This window comes from Ursus americanus, chromosome 2 (genome assembly GCF_024610735.1).
Source record: "Ursus americanus isolate L20-20 chromosome 2, mUrsAme1.1.p, whole genome shotgun sequence".
Lineage (NCBI taxonomy): Eukaryota > Metazoa > Chordata > Mammalia > Carnivora > Ursidae > Ursus > Ursus americanus.
The window spans coordinates 92584054-92604314 of NC_142128.1; the positions used below are offsets into that span (position 1 = coordinate 92584054).

At 39.9% G+C, this 20261-nt stretch overlaps 1 protein-coding gene across 1 annotated transcript in view; it reads left to right on the plus strand.

The window, feature by feature from the left end:
* The window catches only part of SLC9C2 (solute carrier family 9 member C2 (putative)), a 104059-nt gene that overhangs the window by 65938 nt on the left and 17860 nt on the right, over positions 1–20261 (plus strand). The window contains exons 18-23 of the mRNA XM_045811414.2: positions 5126–5177; positions 6976–7124; positions 9252–9377; positions 14537–14635; positions 18147–18314; positions 19814–19945. Coding sequence (XP_045667370.2) covers positions 5126–5177; positions 6976–7124; positions 9252–9377; positions 14537–14635; positions 18147–18314; positions 19814–19945 — 726 coding nt within the window. The remainder of the gene's footprint in view (positions 1–5125; positions 5178–6975; positions 7125–9251; positions 9378–14536; positions 14636–18146; positions 18315–19813; positions 19946–20261) is intronic.

Below are 20261 nucleotides of genomic sequence, written 5' to 3' on the forward strand. Positions count from 1 at the left end.
ATTTATTTATTTACTCATTTAAGATCCCCCTTATTTCCAGGCAGCATGAGGTAAGTACCAAGTGGGAGATAAGGATGGAGTGAATCACTTCCTGACTCAGTTCCCTCGTGCCAGGCTGTCCACCCAGGACCCTCTGCAAGCTACTAGAGTAATGTTTCGAGTTTCGTATGTGACTTTCTGCTTAAGAATATTCAGTGGTGGGGCACCTGGGCAGCTCAGTTGGTTAAGCTGAGTCTGACTCTTGATCTCAGCTCAGGTCTTGATCTCAGGGTTATGAGTTCAAGCCTGTGTTGGGCTCCACATTGGATGTGGACCCTATTTAAAAAAAGAAAGAATGTTCAGTAGTTCAGTAGCTGTATATATATATATATATATATATATATATATATATATATAGAGAGAGAGAGAGAGAGAGAGAGAGAGAGAGAGAGACAACACAGAAAAGATGGTAAAAGAATAACCATGAAGAATTTTACAACTTGAAAGTAATAAAATGCAAGAAGTGAAACTATCCCTGCCTGCCCTTCACACTACTGCTTCCCAGAGACAGCGCCAGAGTAACCATTCTTTTTTTTTTTTTTTAAGATTTTATTTATTTATTTGTCAGAGAGAGAGAGAGAGAGAAGAGTGAGTGCAGCAGGCAGAGGCAGAAGCAGACTACCCACTGAGCAAGGAGCCCGATGTGGGACTCAATCCCAGGACCCTGGGATCGTGATCTGAGCTGAAGGCAGGCATCCCCATAGTAAATGTTCTTGTGTTAATTCCTCTACTGTTTGCCATAATAATTTTAATAATGTGCACATGTATTTTATTCTTGATTTATTATCTCTAAACGGCCTTTATTTATTCTCTGCCATGAAGTATAAAGAGATTAGAATATTGCTTTAGCCTTTTCTTTTTCCCTCCATCTTAAATTTTTGGAGCTATTATTTTTACAGAGAAAAGTTTTATAACATTTACATTTCATTCTGTAAGTATAGTTATGTCTTCATTCTTTTTTTTTTAAAGATTTTATTTATTTATTTGACAGAGAGAGAAAGACAGCCAGCGAGAGAGGGAGGAAAGACAGCCAGCAGGGGGAGTGGGAGAGGAAGAAGCAGGCTCCCAGCAGCTCCCAGCAGCTCCCAGCAGAGCAGGGAGCCTGATGTGGGGCTCGATCCCAGGACCCTGGGATCACGCCCTGGGCCAAAGGCAGATGCTTAACGACTGAGCCACCCAGGCGCCCCTATGTCTTCATTCTTTTCAATAAATGACTCCATACATAAAAAACCAAAAAACAACCTTTACTTTGTTATGATTATATAAATATTAATTGCTGTAGAAACTATCATTTGATTCAACTCATAACAAAGGAAATATGATCAATATAATTAAACATCTACTACTTGAAAGAGACTCTTCTAAACGAAACAGTCAAATGGATTAATTAAAAAATATTTTTTAAACTATCTTCCTCTCTTCCTTTAGCTTGTGCTCCTCAGCCACCCTTTCTGGAGTCCATGTGAGCCTCCTTTTTGCCTTCCTTTTTATCATGCTAGCCTATGTGCATAAGTAATGTTTTCATAGGTGATGTATGGGCTTACACATGCAAAAATCTTTGTATTTTGCTCTCATAATTGATCTTTTCACTGTCCAAAACTATTTTCTTAAAGATACTGCCATCTGTCTTCAGCCTTGATGATACAAGTCTGATTTTACTTGTGCTTTTGTAGGTGAATTTTTTCTCTCTCTGTTTAGAGGCTTATAGGATTTTCCTTCTTGGAGTTCTAAATTTTTACCAGAATATGCTTAGGTGTGATTTAAAAAAAATTTGGGGGCGTCTGGGTGGCTCAGTTGGTTAAGGGTCCAACTCTTGGTTTTGGCTCAGGCCATGATCTCAGGATTGTGAAGTTGAGCCCCATCTCCCGCTCAGCACTCATGGGGGAGTCTGCTCGAGGATTCTCTTATTCTGCCCCTCCCCCCACTCAAGTGCACACAGGTCTAAAATAAATAAATAAATCTTTAAAAAATTATCAGGGTGTCTGGCTCAGTTGGTAGAGCATGGGACTCTTGTTTCTTGGGGTCTTGGGTGGGAGACATAACTTAAAAAACAAAAAAATTAAAAAAAAATTATCCCACGTAGCACTTGTTGGAGCTTTCATAATCAGAAGATTGCCCTCTTTCTTTCATCACCTCTTTGATTATTCCCTCCCCTTGGTTTCTGCTTTCTCCTTTCAGCACCCTTTTAAACAAATTCTTGAATTTCTGGATTTAGCCCTTGTTTCAAGTTTTCTCCTAACTTCCAAGTCTTTCCTCTTTGCAGTGAGAACCCCCCAGCCTGATTTTCCATGTTCTGAATCCAGTCTGTAGGTGTGTTCATTCTGTTACTCAGCCCATCTATTAAATTTTCTCTCTGTTTTGATTGAACACTTTCTGATCTCCAAGTATTGTGATTGCTTCTTTTCATTGAAACTGGTTCCCCACCTCTTTTTTAAACAAACGTGATATTCCCTTGAATTTCCTTAGTTAAAATTTCTTTTGTTTCCTATGTTAGTTCTGCTTCCTTGAGGTTCATTCTTCTACTTGTCACATTTGGTTCTTGTCTTTCATCCTGTTTTTCCTGCCCCATGTTTGGTGACTTTTGGTTATATTTTCAGATGTGCAGATGAGGGGTCCAAAGTGAACACAGTATCAATAGCTGAAGGGTGTTTTCTCAGCCCAAGTGAGACTCATGATTTTTAATCTGACAATGAATTTAAATCCTGGTTACTAAAGCCCCAGATCTAACAATTGTGTCTGTATACATAAAATCAGGAATGGGTTGGGGGTTATGTGTTCTGCTTGCTGTGCCTAATTTTCATGACGACTGTTAGTTACCTCAGGCCCTCAGCCAAGAAAGAGAGGCTCTTTCCTTATTTAAATCCAGGAGAGGGAAAGAGGCTGTGAAGATACCTACCTTAATGTCTTAATTTTAATTTCTAAAATACGTAAAAAGATATTTTTAAATATCTTTATTAAAGTTTTATTAAAGTTAAATATCTTTAAGATTTTCTTTTATAATCAGGGGCCACTATAGGAAGAGTGTAGCTGAATTTTAGCAAGGCATCTAACATCTTTCATGACATCTTTATAGATAGGCTAGAGAACTGTTCTCTGGATTTATCAAGGAAGAATTGGTTATTGGATCGAATGTGCAACAGAATTCTATCTTGTTGATTTACTTTGACTATTAGAGGAGACAAAAGACGTACGGGAAGTCTAGATGGATCTACAACAGAAAGAAGATAGAGCTATTCATAGGAGAAAAGATTTCAGGAACTGGAAGAGGAGGGAAGAGAGCAGCAGTCAGTGGCGGGAGGTAATGTGTTTTGAGGAGTTTGGAAGAAGGCATCGACATGTGGGGGCGCTTTCCTCAAAGTGTAAGAGATGAAATGAATTCCCCTTTGGCATTTATAAAGGAGACTTCGGAAAAGATTTAAATGTTTTTCTGAGATGTGTTTAGATATCAAACTTGTGTTTATTCTGAAAGTGACGTGGTTCAACAGCTGACCAGTGGCAGCTCACTTAGAGGAGTCACGTGTATGCCCAGGCTTTAGTGATTACGTTCCATCTGTGGCTAGGAGCTGGTTCCTCTGCTCTCTCGTGCAGGTCATCCTATAGCATTTTTACAGAGTTGCTACCGGTGCAGTTTGGTTTGAGGGGGCCTTTGCAGCTGCCTATATACTGTGCAAGCAGGGAGGGACTATGGCGTGTGGGTGCCGTGGGCAGGCCATTAATTTGGCACCTCCCCAATTTTGATTCGGTGTTGTCAAGTGAGAAGAAACGATTTAATAAAAATTGTATATCTAATTCTTATATTCAAAATGAGGGATTTATTACATGTGATTTTTCTAGACCAAAACAACAACAAAAATTTAACTTTAGCTACTTAAACTTTAAATAACAAGCCAGTAGGGGTGCCTGGGTGATTCAGTTGATTAAGCATCAGACTCTTGATTTTGGTTCAGGTCATGATCTCAAAGTCCTGGGATGGAGCCCTGAGTTGGGCTCTGTGCTCAGTAGGGAGTCGGCTGGAGATTCTCTCCCTCTCCCCTCCCCATCCCCCCCCCACCCTGCTCATGAATGCACACTCTTTCTCTCTAAAATGGATAGGTAAATCTTTTTTTTAAAAGATTTTTCTTTATTTATTGGAGATAGAGCAAGAGGGAGAGGGCACGAGAGGGGGAACAGAGGGGGAGAGAGAGAAAGAGAGGGCATGAGCACAGGGAGGGGCAGAGGGAGAGGGAGAAGCACTGAGCAGGGAGCCCAACCTGGGGCTCTACTCCAGGGCCCCAAGATCATAACCCAAGCTGAAAGCAGATAATTAACCGACTGAGCCACCCAGGAGCCCCTAAAATGGATAGATAAATATTAAAAAAAAAAAAACCACACACACAAAAAACAAGCCAGTAAAATAACACTGTGTTTATTACTCTTCCTTGTAAATAACACTCTGCTGTGTGTTATTCGGGAACAGGATTTCAGTCATCTGTACCTGACGATCCCAGGGAACTGTTGGTTGTTTGCTGCCAGGGCTTTTGGTGTGGCCCAGTGCAAGCTCCAGAAAGATTTAAAGCTGGAGAATAAGCTCCACAAAGAGCAGTGCCTGGGACATGGCGGGCATTTGACCAATACCCATTGTGTGATTGAACGCAGCCTAAACCACGGTTAGCCCTGGAGAAGAGCTATTTCTTACTTATGTCAGGAGTTATCCCCAGGAAACATGAACTAATCAATACCATTGTTTCTAATTATTCTCCTTGTTTTTATGCTCCTGATAGACTGGCTGCCCAAACAGCAGCTCACTTGGCTCTCTCTTGACAGAGCTCTGTCTGTGAGAATTCTCCTTGGTGCACAACGGAATGCACACTAATCTTTTCTGAGAAAGGCTGGGTCCAGTAGTTATGCAAGCTACTGACTGCACACTATTCATTGTAATATGAGTAGGAGCACGGGGAAAGCAGCAGAATCGACACAGAGAGAAGAATCGAGTTAAACATCTCCCCCACATCATAAACTAAGTGGGATTTCTTCTTTTTCTCAGATTTTAAAGCCAGACATGCACTTGGTGTAATAACAAATTAATGCCTTTCTTAACTTTTTACAGAAATTATATGAAATTTTGGAAACCAACAAGCGAGATGCTGTCAAAGAACTAGGTAGGTAGTTGGGAGTATCTGATTTCCTGAAATCACACCTTATTATCCCATAATTTAACCGAGGGAAGACAAGTTCCTACTTTCCTTCAATTACTCATTTATTCATTCAACAAGCATTTATTGAATGCAGGCAATAGGCCAGGTATGCCGAAAATGCAGAGCCCGGTGGAGAGTATAAGAATATCAATGGATAATTGCATCAAGTTAGAGAAGGCTTGTACTTGCTACAGGAACATAGAGGAAAGATTTAGGAGGGTAGAAAGTGTATTCAAGTGGCAAGATCAGATTCCTTAAAGCTGTAAGAAAAAGACACATGATGATTACATTTGACAAAGGGTGTTTTTGTTTTGTTTTACTTTGCTTGCAAGGATACTCAGGAATGTGGGGCTACAAGGGATGTCATTTCTTGAGCATTTATGATCACTCTGCTTGAGTTGAAGCACACAGCAGGAGTCCTAGGATTTTATTCAAAGCTTCTTGGGTCTGTCTTCCTTGTAAGGGGCTGCAGGCCAGGCTCTCGTGTATGCAAAAGTATCTGGGAGAGAGCCTGGCATAAAGGGAATTTATTATAAAAGAAATCAAGTAAAACCACTTTGTATTCATAACCACATTATAAGATCCCTTATGGATTTATAAGGATCATACTTTCCAAATCAATTGAATGAATGAATGAAATTGTGAATTTGGAGACAATATGCCAGAAATTTTGGCTCTGTCTCAGGTTGCTTTTACATATAGGAAGATTTTTATTTCTGTGCTTTTAAAGATTAGGGGCCTAGGAGCTGCTGTCTCATATTATGCTCTTAGATTAGTACGGAATATTATAGAGTGCTCTTGATTCAATTCTGTAGAAGGGACTGTCTGTTCCCAAATGTTTACTACAACTGATTGTCAAATGTTAATTATGTCAGGAACTGTGTTAACAGATTTGTATGCATTATCTCATTTAATCCTTATGATGACTCTATGAGGCAAATACTATTATCATCTTCATCTCATAGATAATGAAGCTGAGGTTTAGAAAGGTTAACTTGCCTGAAATTATGTGGGTGGTAAGAGGTGAGCTAGATCTCCAGCCCAGGTGTACTTGACATTGAAACCTAAGTTCCTTTTTTTAAAAAAATTTTAAATTTTAAGTAGGTTCCACATCCAACGTGGGGCTCGAACACACAACCCCGAGATCAAGAGACAAGTGCTCCACTGACCTATGTTCCTGATCACACTGTCCTTCATTTTACCAGCCAGTTAAAAAAAACAAAGTTTGAGTGCCGTCCAGATATCAGGCATTTTGCTCCATGTTAGGAGTACAAAGATGAAAGAGATGCAGTTTTGGTCTTGACTCACAGTCCAGTTCGTGACGTTTCTTGTTCATTAAAGAGGACAAGATATGTGATTTGATCTCAGAAAGCTCCACCGGCTGAAGTCCAGGGGCTCTTTCATTAAGTCATTTATTCGTTCACCCAACAAAAGTTGTACGATATTTAGGGTGAGACAAATAAGTAAAAATCAAAATACCACAATATAATAAGTTCCATAATGGAGATATGTAGGACATACCATAGGAATAAGGCAGAGAAAGTCATTTTCTCCTAGTTGGTAGGGGAAGCCAGTTTTCAATGTTCTCATCCATAAAATGGAGTTGAAAATAACTCTTGTCCTCCCAGCCTCCCAAGTTCTGTATGAAACAGGAATGACAGGTATTTTGTAAACACTTTGGAAATTATAAACCACTGCACAAATATTAGTTATTATTGAGCTTATCGCACTGTTTGCTTACTGATAGTTTTATTTGCTTCAGGACTCATAGAGCATGAGGGTCGTGATGTTGTCATTGCTTTGAAGACTAGGCAGGCAATCCGGAGTGTGATTGCTAAAGCTCTGAAAAACCTCACCTTCCTTTGGTCAAGAGGCATTATTGATAAACATGAGGGCATCGAGATGAATAAGGTAATAAAGCAAGTTTCCATGTGGCTGATTCCATGGGACAAACAGCCAAGCCTGCATTGTTACTTGAGCAGAGTGTCATGAGTGAGGGAGATTACAGCAGGTGTTAACTCTGCCATTTGCCTAGGGCCTTCATTAATGCCAGTGGCAGCTAGCGCCAATGCTACCTGGTACCTACCATGTCAAAACTGTTTGGTTGCAAGTAAAAGAAACCAACCTGAGTTCGACTTAGCCAAGAAATGGGCTTGGGGGATTTATTATAAAGACACATGGTGTCTTACAGAACCCACAGTAGCCAGACCATGTGGCCAGGCCTGAGGAAGGGACTTGACTACAGACCTAGAAAGTTTCCCAGATTCTCCATTTCCTATCAGGGTTGCCCTCTGCGCCATCTTCTTTTGGCTCCCTCTACAAACTCAACTACATTTTTCTGCTTCTCTATCTACTGGTAGAATGTGCACTGCCCAGTCCTAGCAGCTGTGGCAAGGGAGGTGGGAATCACATAATGTTAACATGGTAGGGAGAGATCAGCTTGTGCGTGTATGCATGCGTTTGTGTGTGTTGGTGGGGATCAAGGGAGGGGGCAGTACTGAGAGGAGAGGAGCAGGGAAGACACCATCATGGTTAGTTGATAAACAGACTTTTGAAAAATGATATATGTGTTTGCAAAAAAAAAAATAGGAACATAAGACAGAGGAAAACATGGTTAATATTTAATGCTATCACTCTATCTCATCTACCATCTAGACTGTGTATTTGTGCAAATATGATTGTTCTTTCTATCTTTTGCAAGAATCTGTTTCCTAGCATAAGGCAGAAACATGGAAGTTCTGGTCCCACGTTCTGTCTGTGTTGCCCACTGATTAGCTGCTTTGGGGTGTCACATGTTTTTCCTTATCACTGGCAGCTCCCAGACAAGTGTCACATGCACTGTGCTTCTGGTCATTCCCAGGACATAGTCCCCTCTCCATGGTCCCCAAAGGGAAGTGGGTGTGGGACAGGACAGCTTTCCTCTTTAAGGCTCTATCTCTTTAGACTACTTAATCATGGCAAAGGACTAAATGGGTAATATGATTTCTCCTTAGTGTCTGACAGACAGAAGAAAAGGGCTACTTTACAGTATTCTTTAAGTTATGCCTCTACACACACTGTTTTTTCTATTCTATTTTTTCACTTACCACTTTGAAGGCTATATAAGATTGAATTGAATGCTTGATACCCATTAATTAAAATAAATAAATAACAGCCCTTAGGAAGAGAGATATTTTTTTTTCCTATAGGTTTGTTTAGAAAGGTAATGGGTAAATCAGTCATTCAATATTTACTTACTGAATGCATACTGATTGCCTAATTGTCAGCCAAAGAGATATAATTATCCTCCAAGTCATAGGGAGATAGTCATAGGAGTTAGATAGCTAATTCAATTTAACTGAGTAAATATATGTTGAATACCCACTATGTGCCATGGGCTCTTGAGGAGATTGGAATACTTAATACAACAATGCCCCCAAAGTCTATGGGCTCTTCCTTGTTCTTTCGTTTAGTCCTTTATTCATCCAATCAACAGAAGTTACATAATAGGAGGGTAAGGCAGATAAGTAAAAATAATAATACTATAATGTAATCAGTTCCATAGGGAGAGCTATAGGGGATGTCATGGGAATAAGGCAGACAAGTGATTATCTCTTACCTGGTGGGGGAAGTCAGAGAAGGTTTCTGAGAGCCCACAAAGCTGGAACCATATCCTTCAAAATAAGAAGAATTTAGAAAGCATAGATATGCTTCTCATACATATGAAAAAGATTTAAGAAAATGTGGCGTTAAATTGTACCGTGATAACTGTGAAGTTTAGATGATTTGAAATTAAGACACAGTGACTTACAGTGTTAACTGAATTATTAAGATAATAAATTCAAATTGAGTTAACATATCAATTCATAAATTCAATGAGTTAAGGGAAGAATAGGACCAATAAAGGTTAGAGGATAATTCAAGTAAGGTGAGAGAAACTGTGGATCAAAATAAAAATAAATTTACATAACAGTTTTGGTTAGATTTCCTTAATTTTTACCTACTGTCCCTTTTCCATCACAGGATCTGATCACCATTATTTTAATTGTTTGTTTTCAGGTATTCCTTGCAAAAATAAAAGCACTAAATAACTTTCCAATGGCAATCCCACCGCCTACTCCTGACAAATATCTTCATAATATTGTTTGGCTGGAAAATAAAGATGTTCTCATTGAGTTCTTCAAGGTAAAGAGTCTGTCTTCTATTCTGGCTCAGGTTTGATGATAATTATTTTCCACTCCATAATACAAGACTAACAAAAAGCATATTCCAAGCAAGAATCCTGTGATGGCCAATAAAGGGTAAGCCAAAATGGAGGCCCAGCACGATCCAGAAGCGTAGATTTCATTGTGAGCCTACAGGGCAAAGATGATTTTTCACAATGGCTCATCTGCTTAGGATAAGCTATCTGTGCGACCTGATTATTACCAATCTCATCTTATTTTATGTTGTAGAGTTCTGGACTTCTAGATACACCCTACGGAAAATACTTTTTTTAGAGCAAAGTTCTCAAGTTTAAATTACTATACAGTCCAGGCAGATGATATAAAAGTAAAACAAGCTCTGTATAGTATTATAGGGAGCAGTGAGAACTGTGGTATATTCCAGAGTTCATGGTCTGTCTAAAGTCAGCTGAGTGCTGTTATTGGAATTTGGACTCTTTCAAGAAATATTTATTGAATATCCTCTTTGTGTAGGAGACTGTTTCAGGTTTGGGGATAATGCCTGTGAACAAAGTAAATGAAGTCCCTTCTTTGGATTTTACATTATATGGCTAGAGTTGGACAATAAACACACCAACACACAAACATATAGTCTATTAGATGATTGTCAATGCTATGGAGAAAAAGGGAGAAAAGGGAATAGAGTTCGGAAGCTATTTTATATGGGGCCATTAGGGAAGACTGCTCTAATAAGGTGACATTTGAAGAGAGATCTGCAAGCAGTTGCATACCAGGGAGATGATCTGGGAGAAGAGCATTCCAGGCAAGTGCAAAGCGCTGGTGTGGAGTGTGCTCGGTTTGTTTAAGGAACATCCCCAAAGCCCCTTGGCAGAAGCAATGATGGCAGGGGCCGAAGTTGGAGTAGTCGTAAAGCCTGAGTTTGTACAACTCTGTAGGCCAGGACTTTGGCTTTTTTTTACTCTGAATTAAATGGGAACTTACGAAAGTTTTTGAACAAAGAAGTGATATGATCTAACTTACATTTAAAAATTACCACCTTGCTGCTATGTTCAGAATAGGCTGTAAGGGGACAAGGGCAAGCCAGGGAGATGATGACTGTAATGGAGGCAAGAGGGGATGGTGACTTTGATTAGAGCAAGTGGTAAGTGGCCTTGATGTATTTCGAAGGTAGAGCTGATAGGTGTGATGCAAGGAGTGTTAGAGAGAGAGGATGAGTTCTGGAATTTTAGTCTGAAAATAGAATGGAGTTTCTGTTGACTTAGATGGAGAAGAGAAGATTTATATGGAGGGCACAAGCATTCAATTCTGAATGACTTAAATTTGAGAAAGCCATTAAACAGCCAAATGAAGATGCTGAGTAGGCAGTAGGATATGTGACTGGAATTCAAATGGGAGGCCAAATGGGAGATAGAGATTTTGGAGTTGTCCGCATAGAGACTTGATGACATAATTTAAGGAATCATTATGGACATCCAAGGATTGAGTCCTGGGCTATCCAACATTTAGAGGGGAGAAGAGGAGGAATTAGTGAAAAGAATAGAAAAAGAGATCAGATTTGTGGTTACCAGAGGCAGAGGGGGAAGGGGGATTGAAGGAAGATGGTCAAAAGGTACAAACTTCCAAGTTATAAGATAAATGAGTGCTAGGAATGTGCTGTACGACATGATGATGAGATATTTGACACTGCTGCATGGTATATTTGAAAGTTGCAAAGAGATTAAATCCTAAAAGTTCTGATCACAAGAAAAAGAATTTTTTTGGTAACTGGGTGAGGTAATGGATGTTAACTAAACTTTTGGTAATTGTTTCATAATATATGTATGTTGCGTCATTATGCTGTATACCTTAAACTTGAGCAGTGCTGTGTGTCAATTACATCTCAATAAAACTGGGGAAAAAAGAAGAATTGAGGAGTAATCCATCAGGTGGGAGGAAAACTAGAAGAGAGTGGTGTTTCAGAAGCTGAGTGAAGAAAAGATTTCATAAAGGAGAACGTAAGCAACTATGTCAAATGAGCCTGAGATCAAATAAGATGAAGATTGAAAATTGACCATTAGATTTAATAATGTAGTGGTCAGATTTTTTTTTTTTAAAGAAAAGCCATAGATCTGAATTTTTATGTGAAATTTCCAAATTTTAAAAATTTGGCATGAATTCAAAGTTTTGAAAATACCATGCAGGCCAAACAAAGTACATCCTTGGATTAGATGTGACTCATAGATACCAGTTTGTGGCATTGGTTTTAAGTGGCTCTTGTATGAATTATAAGGTTTATAACTTTCTCATCAACCTGTTAAAACCTCTGTTAGATTTGTAGAATCGGGAAAACTCTGTGACAAAGAATGGTGTTTGCTTTACCACAAATCCGGTTGTACCATACTTTGTGATCTAGGTACATAGATATATAAGGCATCTGTCCATAATGAGAACATTTTCCTTCTTTTCTAGAAAGACAGCAATCATAATGAGGTTCTACTGAGCTTTCAATAGTTGATTTCTTTTTTGCTATATTAATGTTTTCTTCATGCCAGAAACTTTTGAATTTTTTCTTTTGAAATTGATATCAAGCTTACTTGAATTAAGACACCTTTGGTTGTGGGGTGCCTGGGTGGTTCAGTCGGTTAGGTGTCTGCCTTCAGCTCAGGTCATGATCCCCAGGTCCTGGGATCGAGCCCCACATCGGGCTCCCTGCTTAGTGATGCATCTTCTTCTCCCTCTGCCCCTCCCCCACTCATGCTCCCTCTCTCTCAAAAGCTTTTGTTAATTTCAAGCAAAGAAGTCTTTTTTTTCAAGATTTTATTTATTCATTTGACAGAGATAGAGACAGCCAGTGAGGGAGGGAACACAAGCAGGGGGAGTGGGAGAGGAAGAAGCAGGCTCCCAGCAGAGGAGCCCGATGTGAGGCTCGATCCCAGAACACCAGGATCACTCCCTGAACCGAAGGCAGACACTTAACGACTGAGCCACCCAGGAGCCCCAACTTGAACTAGTTTAAGCAAAGGGGAAGTTGACTGAAAAGACAATGGGGTGTATAGACGCTGCTAAGAAACAGTTAGCTACTAGCCATGGGTAAGGTGGGATTCAGGCCAGCTCAGGAATATCATTGATGGGCATCTGTGGACCTTTCTTTTAGCACTTGGATATCATGGCTCAATTCTCAATTCTCAGGCTCTTTGTCTCTCAGTTCAAATTCTTGAGAGAGAAACCTACCTGGCTTAGCTTGGATCTGATGTTCTGCTTTGGCAAGTACAAGTGTGGCTGCAAGAAGGAGAAGGAAACCTGATGGGATGGCCAGGGGCCATAGGGGTTAGTTAGGGAAATAGATCTCAAAAAAATGGGAGTGGAAGGTGGGCTTGGACTGGGAAGAAGGTATCTCAAAAGGGTTTCTTATAATTTGTTTTCTGCTTAGTTTTGTCAAAATCCAATTTAAGATAAAATTAGAATTTGGTTCTTTATAGGTAGTAATTTTCACAAGTGTAATTAACCATTTGGCAGTGAATGGGAAGGAATGGGAAACCAATGAGAAGATAACTCTATAAATTAGTGATTTACAGACACCTGAGGTGAACCTATCACTGGGGTACAAACTTCTTCCCATCCCTAACTTGCCATACCTCTGCAAGGCTGTTGACGTTCTTTACCCTCTTCCATCAGTCTAAGTGCACCCTTTCCTTAATGTGTTGGTTCTTGATAGCCATTTCAATCAGATTTTACCAGGATAAAAACTGTGATGAATTGGAAACACACAGGCATTCTTCTCCTTAGGGACAATCCAGGGATTATGTGATTAACTAAAATCCACATAGGAAACAAAACAAACACCCCTTATTGTGGACTATAATTTCAATCTTGGTTTCCATCACAGCTGCAATAGTTAATTTAAACTACTCCTCCCTTCTTTCATCCTCCAACTGGTGTGGTTAATTAAAAACATAATGGTCTATAACGATAATCCAGAAGTCAATGGTAGAAAACCAAGGTCTGAATAATACATAAGCTGGATAATTGGCTTTAGGTGACTCTAAAAAACATTGTGAAGTCATCCCTGCTGGTTTCAACACTGTCAAATAATTCAGAAGTACATGAAGTGAAAAGTGAAAACATGTCACTCAGCCCACACTTAGAAATGACCACTATGAATGATTTAGAAATATGTTTCCTACATATCTTTGTAAAATGCAGATCTGTCCCCCTGATTTTCCTGTTACAAACCCGTCAGTGGCTCCTCTTTAGTTTTGGGAAAAAGCCCAAACTCTTTAATGTGCCTATGAGACCGTTCAAGGTCTGGCTCTGGCTCTGGCTCTCCTCTCCAGTCCTTACTTCACTGGGGCTGCATGATAACTTTCATGAGCCCTGGCACATTTGCCGTAGTGGGCCTCTTCCCCCATCAAAAAGTACAAAAAATTATACTTTATGACTGTGTTAGTATAAAGAGGAATATTTAGTATTAAATGTTTTAGTATTAAAACATTTTCCTCTACCAGAAGTTGTTTTATTCCCTTCTGATTTTAGAAGAAACCAGAATGTTGTTGTGAGTCCCTAAAGTATTGGGAATCCTACACACTAGGCCTATTGAAGCCTAATTGATAACCCAGTCCTGGTCCCCACCCCTCTGTGTCTAAGACCTACTGCATCTTCTGTGGTTACCCCAAGTGCAGATGTTCTATTTGCCTCTGGGTCTTTGCATATACTGAACCCTCTGCCCTGAATGATGTTCAACTCATTGTATCCTGGCTACCTGTTAACCCTCCTTCAGGCCTCAGCTTAGCTATTCCTTCCTCTTTAAAGTCTTCCCTGGACATCCAAGACAGGGTCCTGTGGACTTCCTGGATTTTTCCTGAGCATCCTGTCTCTGTCTCCTTTGTCAGAAGTATCACAGTTTATTATAAACATCTATTCAACTCATCATTTATCGGATGTTTCCACCAGTCACTGTGCCTGGTGCTAATCATAAAGTCTACAGTTTGCTTGCTTGTCCCTTTCTTTTAAAAAAAATGATGAGGTACGTCAGCATGTTATAATTAATTAACAAACCAAAGAATATAATTTGTGGGTTTTTTTTTTCCTACTTGAAAGCCATTTTAGCTTTAAAAATCTTATTTCTATTTAGAAGAGTAGACTGAAAACTTTGTGTTGACTCCCTTTTTATTTTTCTCACAGGAGAGAGCCAAACTTGCCTATTTTGACTATGGAGATGTCATTTGTAGAGAAGGTGAAATGCCACAAGGAATCTACTTAATTATTTCAGGAATGGCAATTGTAAGAGACTATTTACTTTTTACTGAAAATGTATTTTGAAATATATGATTTTAACATAAGGAGAAATTTAGGAACCAGGAAAGTTTTAAATTCTTTTTTAAAGATTTATTTATTTATTTTGAGAGAGAGAGAGAGAGAGCATGAGCGTGACTGGGCAGGGGGAGTGCAAAGGGAGAGAAACTCAAATAGACTCCATGCTGACCATGGAGCCCGGACTGGGGCTCGATCCCAGGACCCTGAGATCATGACCTGAGCTGAAATCAAGAGTTGGATGCTTAACTAACTGAGCCACCCAGATGCCTTGAAAGTTTTAAATTTTTAACATAATTTCTAAATGAAACAATTTCTGCTCAGAGTGAACACTACAGCTGAATATCTGAAAGGTGCTTCCGATTTAACAAAACGCTTTTGTAGTCATTACTTATTCCTCTCAGCAATCCCAGGAGGAAGTGGTCTTTTCCATGAAGTTCAGATAAGGAACCCAATACTTGGAATGGTTGAGTTAGCTAAAGGAAATGAGAGTCAAGAATAAGGGGATGGACTGCAATGTCAGATCCCTACAAAGGTCAAATAGAATGAGGATTGAAAATACAGCTTCACCTAACCAATAGGAGACTTTTGGTGACCAGAGAGAGAAAGATGTTAGTAGAGTATGGAGAACAAGAATCCTTTGGGGGCGCCTGGGTGGCTCAGTCGTTGGGCGTCTGCCTTCGGCTCAGGGTGTGATCCCGGTGTTCTGGGATCAAGACCCACGTCAGGCTCTTCTGCTGGGAGCCTGCTTCTTCCTCTCCCGCTTCCCCTGCTTGTGTTCCCTCTCTCACTGGCTGTCCCTATCTCTGTCAAATAAATAAATAAAATCTATAAAAAAAAAAAAAAAGAATCCTTTGGAGTCTGAATGCTAGTAGAATACATGGGTGAGCCCCAGCTTATGGCCCAAATAATTCCTAGGTCCTAAATGATGCTCAGAAGTGACAACCCTCAGGGGCGCCTGGGTGGCACAGCGGTTAAGCGTCTGCCTTCGGCTTAGGGCGTGATCCCGGCGTTATGGGATCGAGCCCCACATCAGGCTCCTCTGCTATGAGCCTGCTTCTTCCTCTCCCACTCCCCGTGCTTGTGTTCCCTCTCTCACTGGCTGTCTCTATTTCTGTCGAATAAATAAATAAAATCTTTAAAAAAAAAAAAAAAAAGAAGTGACAACCCTCATTATAGTGCACATAATATATTTGGCTTTCTATTTTTAGAAGGGGTATTTCAGACCTTAAAAATATCCAACTGATCATGGAAATGAACTATTTTGATAAGTATATGATAATACTAACACACGTGTAGCACTTATTAAATGTCTGGTGCTGTTCATTCGTTCACTTATTCACTCAACAAATGTTTACTTCATTACTACACTGCAGCAGGCACTGCTCATTCTAGGCACGGAATTGACAAAACAGACAAAAATCCCTGCCTTCTTAGAGCTTACTTTCTAATAGAGGCATGGAAGGAGATGGGACAATGCGCAAAATAAATAAGTTAAATATACAGTATGTTAGAAATGATTGACAGATGAAGAAGTTAGTTGTAATTTTTTAAAGGGTGGTCAAAATGGCAATATATTATGACATTCAATCCTTATAACAGCCTTACTTTTCACATGGGAAAACTGGTGCACAGAGAAATGAATTCACTTGTCTCCCAAGGGCACACAGTAAAAGGTCAAGAAGGGCTTTGAACCCATGGAGTTGGCCTCACTATCCATGTCCTTAGCCATTATTCTATGCTGCTTCCAGTAGAATCCTTGTGCTATGCTCCCATTAGAATCATAACAAAAATACACTGCTACCCGCATTTATTAGATATGTCAACTCTAACATTTAAGAGCTGCAACATATATTTTCCTTTGGGGAATTTTCCTGCAATTACTGGCCTAGTTAAGTCTTCTTAAAGAATAAGTCCAACAGTATTTGGGCTGAAGATGTTATGTTAGTGTTCAATTGCTGCCATAGCAACTCAGCATACATTTAGTGGCTTAGATTGATTATCTCAGAGTTCTTAGTTCAGCAGTCCTGGTTTCTCTGCTTGAGTCTCACAAGGCCAATATCAAAGGGTCAGCAGGGCAATGTTCCCTTCTGGAAGCTCCAAGGGCAGAATCCATATCCAGATTCTTTGAGGTTGTTGGTAGAATCTAGTTCCTTACGGCTATAGGACAGACTCCTTGCTTCTTTGCATCCTTTCAGCTGGGACCCACCTCCAGCTCCCAGAGCTCCTCCTCTATCCTTGCAGGCAGATACTCATCTCAGAGCCCAAGTACAGGCAATTCCTCTCTTGATGCCACATCTCTCTGATCAATTCTACTTCCTTTTCTACTTTTGAGGGCCCTTGTGATTGATTACATTGGCCCACCAGGATAATCCAGAATCATCTCTTTAAAGTCTGCTGATTAGTGACCTTCATTCCATCTGCAAAGCCCTTTCCCAGCATTACCTAGATTAATGTTTGATTGAATAACGAAGAGACAGGAATCTTGGAAGGACTTCTTTAAATTCTGCCTGTAGATGTTACCTTCTTTTCTTGGTTTGTAAAGAGCAGAGATATTCTTGTTGCTCAAAGAGTCTTTGAATTGCATTCAAAATTAAATTAGACAAATGTCAAGGCCTTTGAAGCATGAATGCCTCTAAATATCTGAATGGTAATCACTGGGGGCAGTTTCACAGCAACTTCAGTGACCCTTTGTTCCCTGTTTCTTGTTTCCTGAACAATAGCCTTCCTCTTTGATGTTCACAAATATACTTTCTGAAAAATTCTGTAATCCTTCTGGTTGATTCCTGCAGCTTCCTCCTGAAATCTGATAGCTTTCTTATTTCCCCCATCCATGCCTATCCATTCTTTTCCTGAAGTGACTCAATCTTCCTGTATTCACCCTAAAAACTTTTTCTGTTGATGGCCCATGGAAATTATTATTTTTTTAAAGTAATCTCTAGTCAACATGGGGCTCAAACTCAAGACCCTGAGATCAAGAGTCACACACTCCATGGATTGAGCCAGCCAGGTGCCCCCCATGGAAATTTTTCTTAAGCATTTTAAAGGACGATAAGGTTGGCGGAAATCATGGCTTGGTTTGGCGGCATATTAATTCATGGCATCTGATTTCTGCACCCATGCAATCAAAGGTCTTTTTCCACCCAAGGCAATAGCCCATTATGATAAGGCTTTCTAATAGACTCGGAGTGGGTGGGCGCATTAGTTGCAGACTGCAATCAGAATTTTTGGTGGGATTTCGTGGGTAGAAAGTTGTAAATGGGGTAATCTGTAAAGATAAAGATTAGAAACAATCCTTCCCTTGGAGAATTGAAATGTGAAAGAAACTGTGATTTTTTTTTTTTTTGAAACCTTAATACCTATTTCACATCTAAAAGCTTTCATAAAGAATCTTTTCCTTCCATTGTTAATAATTGCAGGAAACAGTGGGAGTTCCTACGATTTGGTCAAGGATTTTTTCATTTTGTATTTCCCTTTGCAGTTGCATAGCTCACCTCCTACCTTTGGAATAGACAGTAGCCTAAAGTCGGATAGAGTTTCCCAAACCATGTTTACAGAATACTGTACCAGTGGGGACATAATTGGAGAGCTGAGCTGTCTGCTTAAGCGTGAAATTGAATATACCGCCATCTGTGAAACTATTTTACAGGTAAGAAACTGGTTCTGTCTATGTTGTGGGCTACTAGTTAATTCTTCCTGAAGTAAATAAGGAATGCCAGCATCTTTTCTTCCTTTGGGTTCTGATATCTTATGCAGTGGCGCACCCAGCTATTGTGATGTAGTTTTGACTAGCTGAGAAGAGAATTAGTGTCTCACGTCCTGGCTGGGGGATCTGGAGTGAGATATTTTGACCTCTTTGTGTCTTAGTGTCCTTGTTTATTAAGAGAGGGAATATCTAACTTTTGACGTTCTGAAGATTAGGAAAATATCTAAGTGAAGTGCCTGGAATGTATAGGCATTCAACGAAGGACCACCATTATGAGAGCGACATTTCTGAAGAATACGTGCTTGTAAACTCCCTTTCTTCCATTTTTCACTAGCTTAAGTAAGAAGGTATCTATTCAACAAATAAGTAGCCTGATATCCCACTAGATGTGGGGGATTCAAACAGAAATGAGCCAGAGTTGCTGCTTACAAGGAATTCTCCAGCTTTTGGGACTGTTACATGCAATCGAGCCCGGTCCAGAGTTTTTATGGGTGTGTGGGACAGAAGGCAATGTTGCTTTGTATACTGTTTCATTTCCAGAAGAGGACATGAGGTATAATTTAGTCACAAGGCTGAACTGAAGTCATTGAAGTTCATGTAGCTCGAATTCTGAAAGAGCAGTCTTCCTTATTCAGGGAAGTTGACCTCTGGAAACAAGTACTGTGGATCAGCCTGTGGCCGGCATGCAGGGTACAAGAGCACCTGGCTCCGGGGATCCCCAACAGACCAGGTTTGGCCACTCACCGCTGACAAAATCCAATGGAAGAGACACGAGTGGTGGTGAAACAAGAAAGGAATTTGTTTCAGTGAGGTCAGCAGTGGGAAGACAGCTGACTAGAAGCTGAAAGACTCTTCAACATGCTGAAAATACTTCAGGTTTAGGAAGTAAGGAAAATGTGGGGCAAAGGTGAGTGACTGCGTGCAGGTGGGCAGTGAAGGTCAAACTGATCACTGTGTTGGAGTCACCGGCAGGGTCTTGCTGGCTTAAGGCAGTCCTTCCTGCTGGCGGAGATAGTTTCCTTCCCATCTGGGGATGCTTTGCCCTCAGGGTCTTCTGCCTGAGCCAAGAGACAAGCTGGAAAGAAAAATCCAACTAGAAAATTTGAGGTCAAAATGGAGGCAGCTGAAGTCCTCTTTTGAGCCTCCTTCACCTACTGTGGCAATCAATAAAAATAGATAAGTTCGTATGATAAATATTCTTTATCATAGCTCTTGACTGCTATAAATTGTCCTGGCTATTACTAAGTGTATGCTTTAATTCAACTGTAAATTTTATTAAAACAATTTCTCCATAATGCAATGCTTTTAAATGGGGGAGCATCCGAATTGTACTAGATATGATAGTACTAGGGGAAGATTAACTCTTACAGGCACCCTGTTTTCTGATAGCCTTGTAATTTAGTTCTGAATCAAGTTTGCTGCTTGATACCTTATGGTTTTAGGCCTGCTTTATCTCCCTGGAGGACTTGTATGAAGGTTTTGATGTCTTCTGGCCATCCTTGGAATATAAAATATGGCTAAAGCTTGCACTCGGTATTGCCTGTCAGTATTTTGAATCAAGTCTCACTGATGAGGTAAGTTAAATGATTCAAGTATGAATGAACTTTTATTTACTTTTTACAAAATGCATTTCATATTTTTGAGACAGAGAAGGGAAGGTTGTGTCTGACCTTCTAAAATTAGATTCTATGGGTTCCTGGCTTGCTCAGTTGGAAGAGCGTGTGACTCTTGATCTTGGGGTTATGGGTTTAAGCCCCACGTTGGGTGTAGAGAATACTTAAATAAATAAAATTTAAAAAAAAATAAAATGAGATTCTAGAATTTTAACCACTCATGTCCTAGCTTCCTGCAGATCTTCAATCCTCTTGTCACAGCTAATTTTCCAGGCTA